The sequence below is a fragment of the Amblyomma americanum genome, chromosome 1, assembly GCF_052857255.1.
Source record: "Amblyomma americanum isolate KBUSLIRL-KWMA chromosome 1, ASM5285725v1, whole genome shotgun sequence".
Taxonomy (NCBI): domain Eukaryota; kingdom Metazoa; phylum Arthropoda; class Arachnida; order Ixodida; family Ixodidae; genus Amblyomma; species Amblyomma americanum.
The window spans coordinates 255802368-255813789 of NC_135497.1; the positions used below are offsets into that span (position 1 = coordinate 255802368).

An 11422-nucleotide genomic window follows, 5' to 3' on the forward strand; every position below is an offset into this window, starting at 1 on the left:
GCCTGTGATGTTGTTGTTGCCTCAAAAGCACATACCCACGGTGGGGGATTGTTGTTGTTGTCCACATACTATGGCACATGCCCACATAAGTGGATTGGCCAAGAATTGAGGGGCACAGAAAGTTTATGAGGTAAATAATACGTGGACGAAATTAAAATGAATGGTAAGGACGGAAGAAGCAAACAAAACGAAGCAACGAAATGAAACGGGAAATGCACAAGGCACGCAGGATATCGAGACTGATGTTTATAGCCGAGTAGTTAAATGATAATGATGATTGTAATAATAAAAATAATATTGAAAAAATTAAAAAAAATTAACAAGGTAGCCGTCTTGATTCCATTACAATATTTTGCACGGCAGTAAAAACAGACTTGTGGCTGTACCGAAGTATGGTGGCACCAAACGACAGTAAGACTTGGCTGTTCAAACAAAGGGCAAGCTGTTGTAGACGTTTCTCTAAAAACCTTCATCGCATCATGGTGTACCGGCGACAAAACAACAAAAAATGGTCCATGTCTTCGTTCTCACCACAAAATGCGCAGACGGGATTAAGCGCCATCCCAGACCTGTGCAAATAAAAATTTAAGGGTGGGATCCGGCAGCGGAGCCTTGATAGAGATACCTCAACCTGCCGTGAATGGCATCATTCCCTGCTCCACGAATACTTCAGGTGCAGGTAATCATCAGATTTTAAAAGAGATCCAGTTGTCATTCTTAACAAATTTTGTCGCCGGAACCTCGCTGCTGTAATGTACGCTGTAGCCGGAACGATAGGTAGTACGGGACCATTGTGGAACGCCTTTGCCAGGCAGTCCAGGTTTCAATTCCATACTGAATGAACTTCCTTTTCTTCCCATGACACGCCCATCAGCATCGCAGCAGCGCGTGCTGCCACCAACCGCATTCCACCTTCCAGAAAGTCGACCGCGGCTCCACTTCAGGCACCTATACTCGCGATGGCGACCTCCTCGGGTGGCTCCGAGTCGGCCCGCCGCCGCCGCTCCAACCACGAGTTCTTCGCCTGCCTTCCGGTCGCCATGGTGGTGGGCCTGTTCGCGTGGGCCTACTAAGTGTACATCTTCGTGTTCTACGGCTCCCTGGTCAAGGAAGGCGCCCAGCGCTTTGCCTTCAGCACCGTGTTCCACCTGCTGCTGCTGCTGTGCCTCTGGTCGTTCGTGCAGACCACCGTGACCGCAGTGCCGCCCATCCCAGGCTACTTCGGCCTCAGCGAGAGCGACCAGCGTCTGCTGGAGCAATGCGCCGACGACGAGGCCCGCGGAGACTTCCTCGATATCCTGGCGGAGAACTGGGGCGTGCTGACGCGGGGTCCCAGCGGGGGCGTACGCTTCTGCGAACGCTGTCAGCAGGTGAAGCCCAACCGAGCGCACCACTGCTCCCAGTGCCGTAGGTGAGGGTTCGCTATGGCCCTGCTATGTACAGCCTTTGTAAAAAGGAAGTGGCCATATTGCCGGCAGCCGGCAGATTCGCCAGAAAAATACACAGGAGGTTTTCTTCTTGTCCTCTCTGTCACTCTTTTATTCCTTTCCTTACGGCACGGTTCAGGTGTCGGCCGAGATGCGACAGATATTGCGCCATTTCCTTTCCCCAACAACCAATCTTCATTTTAATAATAAACTCGCCGCGGTGGCTCAGTGGTTAGGGCACTCGTCTACTGATCCAGAGTTCCCGGGTTTGAACCCAACCGCGGCGGCTGCGTTTTCATGGAGGAAAAGCGCTAAGGCGCCCGTGTGCTGTGCGATGTCAGTGCACGTTAAAGATCCCCAGGTGGTCGAAATTATTCCTAAGACCTCCACTATGGCACCTTTTTCTTCCTTTCTTCTTTCACCCCCTCATTTATTCCTTCCCTTATGGTGCGGTTCAGGTGTCCAACGATATATGAGACAGATACTGCGCTATTTCCTTTCCGAAAAAAAAAACAATAATATTTTAATGATAATAATAGTAATAATAACTCGTATTTGGGGAAAGGAACTGGCGCAGTACCTGTCTCATATATCGTTGGACACCTGAACAGCGCCGTAAAGGAAGAGATAAAGGAGGGAGTGAAAGATGAAAGGGTAGTTGAGGGCTCCGGTATAATTTCGACCACCTGGGGACATTTAACGTGCACTGACATCGCACAGCACGCGGGCGCCTTAGCGTTTTGCCTCCATAAAAACGCAGCAGCCGCGGTCGCGTTCGAACCCAGGAACTCCGGATCAGTAGCCGAGCGCGGTCGGGTTCAAACCCGGGAACTCCGGATCAGTAGCCGAGCGCGCTAACCACTGATCCCGAGTTCCCGGGTTCGAACCCGACCGCGGGGGCTGCGTTTTTATTGAGGCAAAACGCTAAGGCACCCATGTGCTGTGCGATGTCAATGCACGTTAAAGATCCCCAGGTGGTCGAAATTTTGATTTTCATGTCCCCTTACGGCGCGGTTATTGGGTCCACCATATATGTGAGACGATTACTGTGGCATTTCCTTTCCTCAAAAACGAATTTAAAATTTTCTGGTGTCCTATTATTGGTTCGCTGTAGTCACATGACGTGCACCCCTCTCTCCCCCTCGTTTGTGATGGTTTTTGTTTTTGTAAAAGAGAAAAAGAAACAGGACAAATCAATATTAGTCCCCCCCCGGGGGGGGGGAGTGTGTCCCTTTAGGTAGCTAGTTAAGTTTATGGGGGTTTAACGTCCCAATGCGACTCAGTCTATGAGGGCGCAGCAGTGAAGGGCTCCGCAAATTTCGACCACCTGGTGTTTTTTATCGCGCACTCTGTGATTCTTTGGGTTCGGTTTGATTACCTGCTGTTTTTTGCGCAGGGTATATTCTGCTGGCAAACAGTTGGAAGAATTCCAGGAGTGTCGTTTCATTAGCTTTATGCCGTTATTTGACTAGAATTAGCCAATCGGGTCAAAATGCCGGCAATGTTTCCTGCGGGCTATTTTTCCGGGTGCCGGCACACTGGTTTCTTCATAAAAATACGCACTCTTATAGGAGTCTGCTTTTGAAAAAGCCTACTCTTTCAAAATTACTTAGTCTTCCCTGAAGCACTAAAGATCCCCAGGGGGTCGCAATTATTCCGGAGAGCTCCACTACGACACCTCTTTCTTCCTTTCTTCTTTTACTCCCTCTTTTTTCCCTTCCCATACGGTGCGGTTCAGGTGTCCGCCGATATGTGTGACACATACTGCGCCATTCATTTTCCCCGAAAACAAATTGTCAGTTTTCAATTTATGCCCTTTTTTTTATCCCGCCACGGTGGCTCAGTGGTTAGGGCCCTCGGCTACTGATCCGGAGTTCGCGGGCTTGAACCCGACCGGGGCGGCTGCGTTTCGATGGAGGCGAAACGCTAAGGCGCCTGTGTGCTGCGTAGTAGTAGTAGAAAACATTTATCCCAAAAAGTTAGGATAGAGAGGCGAAAATACAGATTTTGGGTGGAGTCCTTATTTCAGGACCCCATGGTCCACCGCAGTTGCTCTTGCTTGGGATATCAGCTTTCGCTGCGTCGCCAAGTCAGAGCTCAGCAGGGCAGACTCTCATTGTTCCTCGGAGTGATGTTTGTCTAGTTCGAGGGGCTTGGGACCAGAGCAGCCTCATGTTACGTGATATGTTTTTGGACTTCCGCCACACCAGGGGCAGATTCTGACATATCTGTCGGGGAAGATTATGTGGTACTTGTGTAGGCTAGGAAAGGTGTTCGTCTGTAGTTGTCGCCATTCCCTCGCCTCTGCCGCCGTTAGCTTACGGTGTGGTGGGGGATAGACTTGTCTTTGTGTTCGGAGAAGGAGGAGGCGCTCACCGTACGTAGAGGGGAGATAGGTGAGGTCGGGGAGGTTAGTCGCTCAGTTAGTATATCCTCGAGCTAGACTGTCCGCGGGCTCGTTTCCCTCAAGCCCCTCGTGCCCAGGAGTCCAAGTGATCTGGTGCTTGCATGCGGAATTTTGAACTTGTGGGGTAGTCAGAATGGGAGCGACTGAGTGTGGAAGTCTGCCAGAGAGGAAGAGGCGACACGGGGTATGGGAGTCAGTAATAATTTTTTACTCATTTCCCGTAGCATCGCCGTGCTGGATTGCGAGGTCAATTGCAGCAGTTTCTGCTACTGTGGGAAAGCAGTTCCGTAGGGAGGCGCTGGCGATTTCCTTGAAATTGGTGTCCAAGACGACCGCCACCGCGTTTCTTGAATCGGGGTACATGGCTGCGTCGACGTATACAGCATTTTGTGCCTGTAGATGTGTGCGGCGCAGATAGTCCACTCGCGCCTTTCGTCGTCCCTTTTGTGTGTCCGAGTGCATGTTCTTCTGGAGTGGAGCTACATACACGCGAGTTCGCAGAGTTGAGGTGCTGTGCGATGCCAGTGCACGCTAAAGATCTCCAGGTGGTCGAAATTATTCCGGAGCCCTCCACTACGGCACCTTATTCTTCCTGTCTTCTTTCATTTCCTCCTTTATCCCTTTCCTTACGGCGCGGTTCAGGTGTCTCCCGACATGTGAAAGATACTGCGCCATTTCCTTTCCCTCAAACTAATTTTCATTCCCTTTTTCTAGCTACACTGCAGGGAAGGAAAACGTTATAAAGAAAAGTCGAGACACCTTCCTTTGTGGTAGGATGAAATGAGTGAGAAAAGAGAGTGAAAGAAATGAAGCAAATGCACAATACGCAAGGGGTTAATTTAATCGGGCAGACCTCCACAGCAGCCCTTCTTTCCTACTTTCTTTTTGCCGTCCCTCCTTCCCTTTCTTCACAGCGCTGTTGATTTGACCACTGAGAGCGACGCATTGAACCTTTCCATTTCTCAGAGCATGCGGCAGCGCAAGTCGTGAGGGCCAGTAATGGCTGATTACCCTAGCGCGCTGCTCAGTCGAATCCACTACAGCCCTGGACTGTCCGAGGAGGAGCATACCCCCCTTCTGATCTAGAACCTTCGACTAATAATATATGTAAGCCAAGAACACCGTAACAGGGGGGGGGGGGGTTGAGGGGGGCGGTCGTCCCCCCAACATTCCTCCAGAGTGGTAAGCCCCCCCCCCTCCCAACAGTCTCCAATTGCCTGCACTCAGGTCAGATTTCTGGCAAACGGTTCAATTCAATTCTAGGACGTTATTTATATAGAGCACAGTGGGGCCGCAGTGGGGCTCAGCTAGTTGGCTTCGTAGCCAATCGTAAAGCATTTCGTTTCAGTAACCTAAAAATTCCTGTCGTCACAACAGAAGATTGTCTGACCACTGTTCATGAGCAAGATTAGCAGAAATGAGACAGACTGCACAAGCTTTTTTAAAGCACCCCATCACACCTCGTTTGTACAACTTTATAAAGCTGCCTATTTCTATTGGTTTTATATGTATTGACGAGTACACCTTTGAACAATGAAAAATAAGAAAATATAAACAAGAAATAGAAAATATATTACGAAAACAAGACTTTGAATTAGTAATCAAATTACAATATAATCTGGAAGGCTTGCTCCACCCAATTAGAAATAGTTCAGTCCCTGATTCAAGCAAAGTGAACCTCTCGCGCAGTAACGCAGTTATGGTGCTCCGCCTTGATAGCTTTACTGTGACCGAATATAAAAACCAGCTAGGCAGCCCTGACCCAAATGGGATCGGAGACTTTTTTTGTAAAGCAGTATTAACGGATATAATTATCGGACGCGTGTGGACGTGCTCAGGTGCCATTATACTATGTGCGGACAAGCGCGCGACGAAACGTTCACCTGGAGCATGTTCGCAGGTGCGTTCCAAAAATGAACCACCACTGCCCTTGGTTCAACAACTGCGTCTGCTTCAGCACCTACAAGTTCTTCCTGCTCACCATCTTCTACGTGGTGGCCTTGTGCGTGTTCAGACTGGCCAGCGCCACGCATCTCGTGGCTGGCGCCTGGTCCAGCAACGCCTGCACTTACGTCACGCTCAACTGCACCTTCCTCTACGCGTTCGGCGTTATGCTGGTTCTGGTGCTTGGCTCCTTCCTCTACCTGCACTTCACCATGGTGTGCAACAACGTCACCACCCTCGAAGACCTGCGCCCCCATCTGTTCAAGGATGACAGGTATCGAACAAACTGTCGACAGCCCAGCTTGTACATATTACTCGTTTTGAGATGGTGTTGCTGACAAAAAGATTACGTGCAGACTAAGCCGATATTATTAGTTTTTATTGAACCTGGGTAGTACAGTAGAAGGAATATACTTTATTCAGGCAGCAAATTAAGCGCAGAGCAGATGAACGGCTTGACTGACCAGGGCCTGGTGATCCTCTGTCTTCAGAAAGGGGGAGTGGGGGGGGGGGGTAATGGGGGCTTGGATGGCGACAGGACAAATAAAAAAATGGTTCTCTAGGTTAGCATACAGTAAGGTATCTTAGGCAAGAGGGATCGGGAGGTAAGTGGTAGAGGTAAACACGCGTCGGAGTGGTGAGGACATTGGCTTGAACCTTGTGAAAGATGTGAAAGATTCTCTGGTAGTGGGGTAGAATTCTGAGAATCCTGCGTGCTTGACTCACTGAGAGGAGAGGTCACGAGGTACTAGAGCAACAGCGCAAAAACGGCTTCCGCGGAAAAAAAGTTATGCCAGAGACACTGCTATCAGCACTGATTAGCGGGAACTCCACGCGCCTTGAACGTTCACACAAAAGAAAGGCGACAAAGTACACCATCTGAGGACGCCATCGGTGCTCTTTGCGCAGAGACTCGTTCGACATTGGCTTCAGGGACAACATCGCCGAGGTGTTTGGCCACCGCAAGGCCCTCCGGTTCCTGCCGGTTTTCACCTCACTGGGAGACGGCGCCCGCTTCCCCACGCGGCTGCACCCGGACCGTTACGTCTACGGGCCTCCCGTCACGGTGGTGGTCGAGGAGCGCAGGCTCTCTGTTCCGGTCCCTCCGTTGGCCGTAACGGACGAGGTCCCCGCGTTGCCGGTTTTGACGTCGTGCCGCCGGCCCGTTCCATCGACGGAGGGCCCGCTAGGGGGCCTCACGCTGACTCCTTTCGTGGCGCCGCCTCGCGGCAGTCTCTCCTTTCTTCCTCCGACGACGATCACCGTCGTGCCACCAACGGAAGCCGCGGCGTCTGTTCGGCTCTCTGAGAGCAAGAAGGATTTACCGCCGATAGTAGTGGCATCGGCATTCACTTCTATGGAAGTGCGTTTACTCTGTGCTACGCTTCCGTCTCCACAGGCTTCCCGTGAACACAGCTTCTACTGTGGCATGGGCTGTCCGGGGGTGCGGGGAAGGGGCTAGGGAAGGAAGCATCAAAGTGAAACGGAAAACGAACATATAAACATTCTTTCAGCTGCTTTAGCGTCCTTTAACAATTGTGACGATGTCATAGTGTGGCAGAATATTCTACTGGAAAGGGCCCTGGCGAATGGGTCGCAGTTAGCGTTTGTAAAATACCGATTTGTGTATTAAAAACTTGCAACAGCGAGATACTTAGAGCTCTGAGTATCGTGGAAGTGCGACAACTTGAAGGAGGAGGTTACAGAAAACGTAACATTCATGTGAATTAGAAGCAAGTGCCATAGAATAAAGGCATGAGTTAATGTCCTAGCTGAGATCAGGGCAGGAAACTAATTTAGTTCTGGATATCTAACAAAAAAATTCATACCCCACGGTGCCCTCATGGTAACAATTGGACTCAAAGAGAAGGAATGCGTGACGGAAAGCAACAGCAAATGGGGAAATGAGTCGAATTTGCCCGGATTACATGAATGGTGTACGACAGGGCGAAATGATATTCGTAGGCGAGGCCTTTGTCCTTCAGTGGACAAAGACTAGGTTCTGATGAACTAGCTTCAGCACGCCCACCATCAGAGTTGCGGCTGCAACTTACAAGGTTCTGGTACTTGTGCATGTCAACAGGAGCCTGTTAGCGGTGACCTGTCGACCTGTGTCCGGTGTCTCCTAGAGCTTTGCTGCACTGTCGTCTCGACTGTCATCGGTTCCTGGTGAGGCCGTTCCACGGGTGAGGGATTAAACCAGGTTTTTTGTCCTGTGGGAATTAGGGCTGTTGAATTGCTAGGCTTTTGACCATAACTTCGACCTCCGCAAGGGAAGCTCCAGCATCCTGGTTCGCCAGTGTGCGGACTCGAAGCTTTCCTATGGAGTCTTTCAGTATAAATGGTTGCAAGGTGATCCCTGTGGCGTTGGTCCCTATTGAAGATGGAGCCATTGAACTCAAACTCTCGTATCATTCAGGAGCAACTGAAGCCTGTGACCAGCCGCCATCTGGAAATTTCAGAAGGAAGACCGTTTGGCAGGGGGGTATAGAGTGCAAGTCTTCTGGTTTAGATTGTGAGGCGGTCTTGCTCCAGTACGCATATTTCACCTGACTGGCGGTGAGACCATTTATTCCTTAACAGCTTGCCTGCACTAAGGGTTTATCCTTGAGCTTCACACCAAAAGCTTTTCAGAATTTTCAAAATACCGGTGTTGGTATTCTGCCCGTCTTCCGCTGTAGAAGGAAGGCTGGCGGTTCTCGGGTGCCCACAAAATCAGTTTTTGCGTCTATTTCAGGGTCATTTGTCTTTGTGAACTAAATATTTGGCCCTGCCTATAGCGTAGACTCACTGCAACCGCGGCCATTGCAGTGTGGGAACTGCCGGCGGTTTGACCACAGCACCAAGTCATTAAGTCGGCAACACGCTGACAGTTGCGGAGACAACCTTCCATCAGATACCTGCACTTCTGATTCTTCTAGCTGTTGCGGTTGACGCTGTGCTAACCCAGCTGATGATCCCATATGTCCGAAGCGTGCAGATGAGCAGACTGTGCTGGAAATTGTTCGGCGGGACAGGTGCTGGCGAGCAGATGCGTGAGCCCTGCTGGATAATAAAACTCGCTCACATGCAATAATTGTCCGCGCAGCTGGTAATGATGTAGAAGCGGAATTGACAAAGTCAGCTGTTTCTGCTGTGGAGAAGGCTTTTGCTGGTGTCCTCGATCGTATACGATCAGCACGTTCAGCAATGCCCTGTCCCAGGTGATCTCAGCACAGGATGCGTCATCTGTTTTCAGCAGCCAAACTCGGCCAACATGTCCTTCCTCCTGTGTCACTGTTGACTCAGCCGAACCTTTAACCTTTCTTACATAAACGCCAGTTTTGACGAATGTCAATGACAAACTCCCTGTAACGCTTGCCGCTTTGACATAGAAATGTTATGTCCAACTCGAAAACGTCGCTCTTCGTCCCCGCCGTCAAAAATTGATCGTGATCATGTCAAGACCAGAAAGGTGTCATCTGGTATCACGAGAAAACCGACGCGTTGAAAGACTTTTTTGCCGCCTCTTTTCTAAAACAATAATCATGGCGGGATTAGCATTCCTCACGTACAACACGAGCGCTGCGTTGTACGTTTCTTTCGTCCTTGTCTTGTTCGCGCTGTTTCAGAATGAGTACCAACTCGCCCAGGTTTCTACTTTGGCGTACTATAAGAAATGTTCGCTTATTCAGGTCCATTGCGTTTGAGAGCACTCGCATCCTCCACTATCTCTGAATCGTAGCCAATTCCAACATTCCTGGAAGTTCCCGAACAAAGTACAGAAGAAGAGACAATAGTTCGTTCCTGGGGCTGAGTTCTTTCAGATATGGAAGGCTGCGTAAGTTGAGAGGAAAAAGGTTTCATGACAGGGGCCATGCTAGCATGCATGACACTCATGCGTAAGCTGAGCTGCCTGAACGTCAGTTAACCATTCTGAGACATTTTACAAGGATTTTAGCGGCAAGAATACACACAAGAAAAAAGAAAACACGGGCGCTTTGTTTGTATAGACACTATCCGCTCAACACTCTTAGACATGAAAGCTTCCACGGCAGCCGCAATCGCCTGAGAGACCGTCGAATCTAACGTGACTTCTTGACAAGTGGTCATACCTGCGTAACCGTAGGCCATCTATGTAACTTCTGCTAATGCCTTTCAGCATGAGCAGCATTTCAGCTCAGTTATCTCAAGGATGAAGGAGCGGCAATATGAGCGGTGTGCATCGTTGACCCCCCCGTAAAAGCAGCACTTCTCGCTCTGGTCTGTGCAGGTTGTTCGTACAAGCGTCCCCACAGTTTATGCAGCGGAAGCTGGACTTGTAAGCTCCTGCACTATGGCCGTAGCATCAGCAGCTGTTGAACTGCAGATGACGACGTTAACAGCCACGCCTGAAAGGTTAAACACCGTGCCTTGATTTCTGACGGGCAGAAAGCACCCGGATAAGTGGCTATAACAGACTGGCTTGGCATCCGCACGTCGTTAACATCCCGGCTGTAAGGATGCACAACAACACCTGCAGGGGGCAGACGTTGACGTTCAAGGGTCTGAGCTGGAGTTAAGCAAGAATCAACGCCTCGGACAAGTCCTTACGTGCAGGCGAGATGAGAGGGAATAAAAGGTAGTCCAAGGAAAAGCAGTTATCTGTTACACAAGCGAGGTTGTAATTGTTGTGATCGCCTCTTCCCTCTAAGCACGTAGCTGCTCTTTTTTATGCATTTTATTGGCAGATACTTGAGAGTGACTACTGTGTGGCCTACTGTCAGCTTTTGACATGGCATAGACGTTGTGTATATTTGATTAAAGCTGACTGGAGTCGGGTGCTATATCTTGGGCTTAAAAGTAAGACTGACTCTCCGCAAGCCATCTATCAGCGCCTTTTCTCTCGTAGTATAGATAAGTGCGCTCGTAATAGCGTAATCCATCAGTCAATAAAAAATGAAAGTTATATATCCTTCTGCTTTCGTCGCAAAAGTATGTATGAACTTAAAGACGAGGAAGACGAAGCTTGAGCGCATAATCGCAACGTTCTTTCACAGAATTTACTTTTACTTTGTGTACTTTTTAAGATTTTCTTTTTACGCGACAGCGTGTACCGCCCGTTCGGTCGAAAAGCCGTTGGCGTAGTAGTTGTATAGTAGTAGTGGTCGTAATTGTCGGCCCCGCGTGTCGGGAATAGTCCATTCCTTACGGCGCGGTTCGGGTATCCACCGAGATATGTGAGGTATATATATATGCGTTATTTCCTTTTCTTAAAATCAATTTTCATTTCATTTTCCTTCCCTTACGGCGCGTTACCCGCCGCGGTGGCTCAGTGATTAGGGCGCTCGACTACTGATCCGGAGTTCCCGGGATCGAACCCAACCCCGGCGGCTGCGTTTTTATGGAGGAAAAACGCTAAGGCGCCCATGTGCTGTGCGATGTCAGTGCACGTTAAAGATCCCCAGGTGGTCGAAATTATTCCGGAGCCTTCCACTACGGCATCTATTCATTTCTTCTTTCAGTCCCTCCTTTATTCCTTCCCTTACGGCGCGGTTCAGGTGTCCAACGATATATTAGACAGATACTGCGCCATGTCCTCTAACACGATGCTGTGCCCGGCAACTCTAAAGCATTTCAATCCTCAATTCGATGGGCGGTGCTCACACTGTGGGGAGGTGTCGGA

At 49.7% G+C, this 11422-nt stretch overlaps 2 protein-coding genes across 2 annotated transcripts; both read left to right on the top strand.

Moving 5' to 3' along the window:
• Nucleotides 1–235: 235 nt before the first annotated feature.
• On the top strand, nucleotides 236–7290 carry LOC144096688 (palmitoyltransferase ZDHHC2-like). Its single transcript, XM_077629531.1, has 3 exons — nucleotides 236–1411; nucleotides 5735–6052; nucleotides 6688–7290. The coding sequence occupies exons 2-3, from the start codon at nucleotides 5748–5750 to the stop codon at nucleotides 7238–7240; spliced, it is 858 nt and encodes a 285-aa protein (XP_077485657.1). The 5' UTR covers nucleotides 236–1411; nucleotides 5735–5747; the 3' UTR covers nucleotides 7241–7290.
• LOC144117035 (palmitoyltransferase ZDHHC2-like) lies at nucleotides 960–1415 on the top strand. Its single transcript, XM_077651223.1, has 2 exons — nucleotides 960–1046; nucleotides 1110–1415. Exons 1-2 carry the CDS (start codon nucleotides 960–962, stop codon nucleotides 1413–1415), a joined length of 393 nt encoding a protein of 130 aa, XP_077507349.1.
• Nucleotides 7291–11422: the final 4132 nt, after the last annotated feature.

Coding starts and splice junctions, on each gene's coding strand:
- LOC144117035 (XM_077651223.1), top strand. CDS start 960: ATGGCGACCTCCTCGGGTGGCTCCGAGTCGGCCCGCCGCCGCCGCTCC. Junction 1,047..1,109: donor GCCTTCCGGTCGCCATGGTG/GTGGGCCTGTTC, acceptor TCCCTGGTCAAG/GAAGGCGCCCAGCGCTTTGC.
- LOC144096688 (XM_077629531.1), top strand. CDS start 5,748: ATGAACCACCACTGCCCTTGGTTCAACAACTGCGTCTGCTTCAGCACC. Junction 6,053..6,687: donor CATCTGTTCAAGGATGACAG/GTATCGAACAAA, acceptor CTCTTTGCGCAG/AGACTCGTTCGACATTGGCT.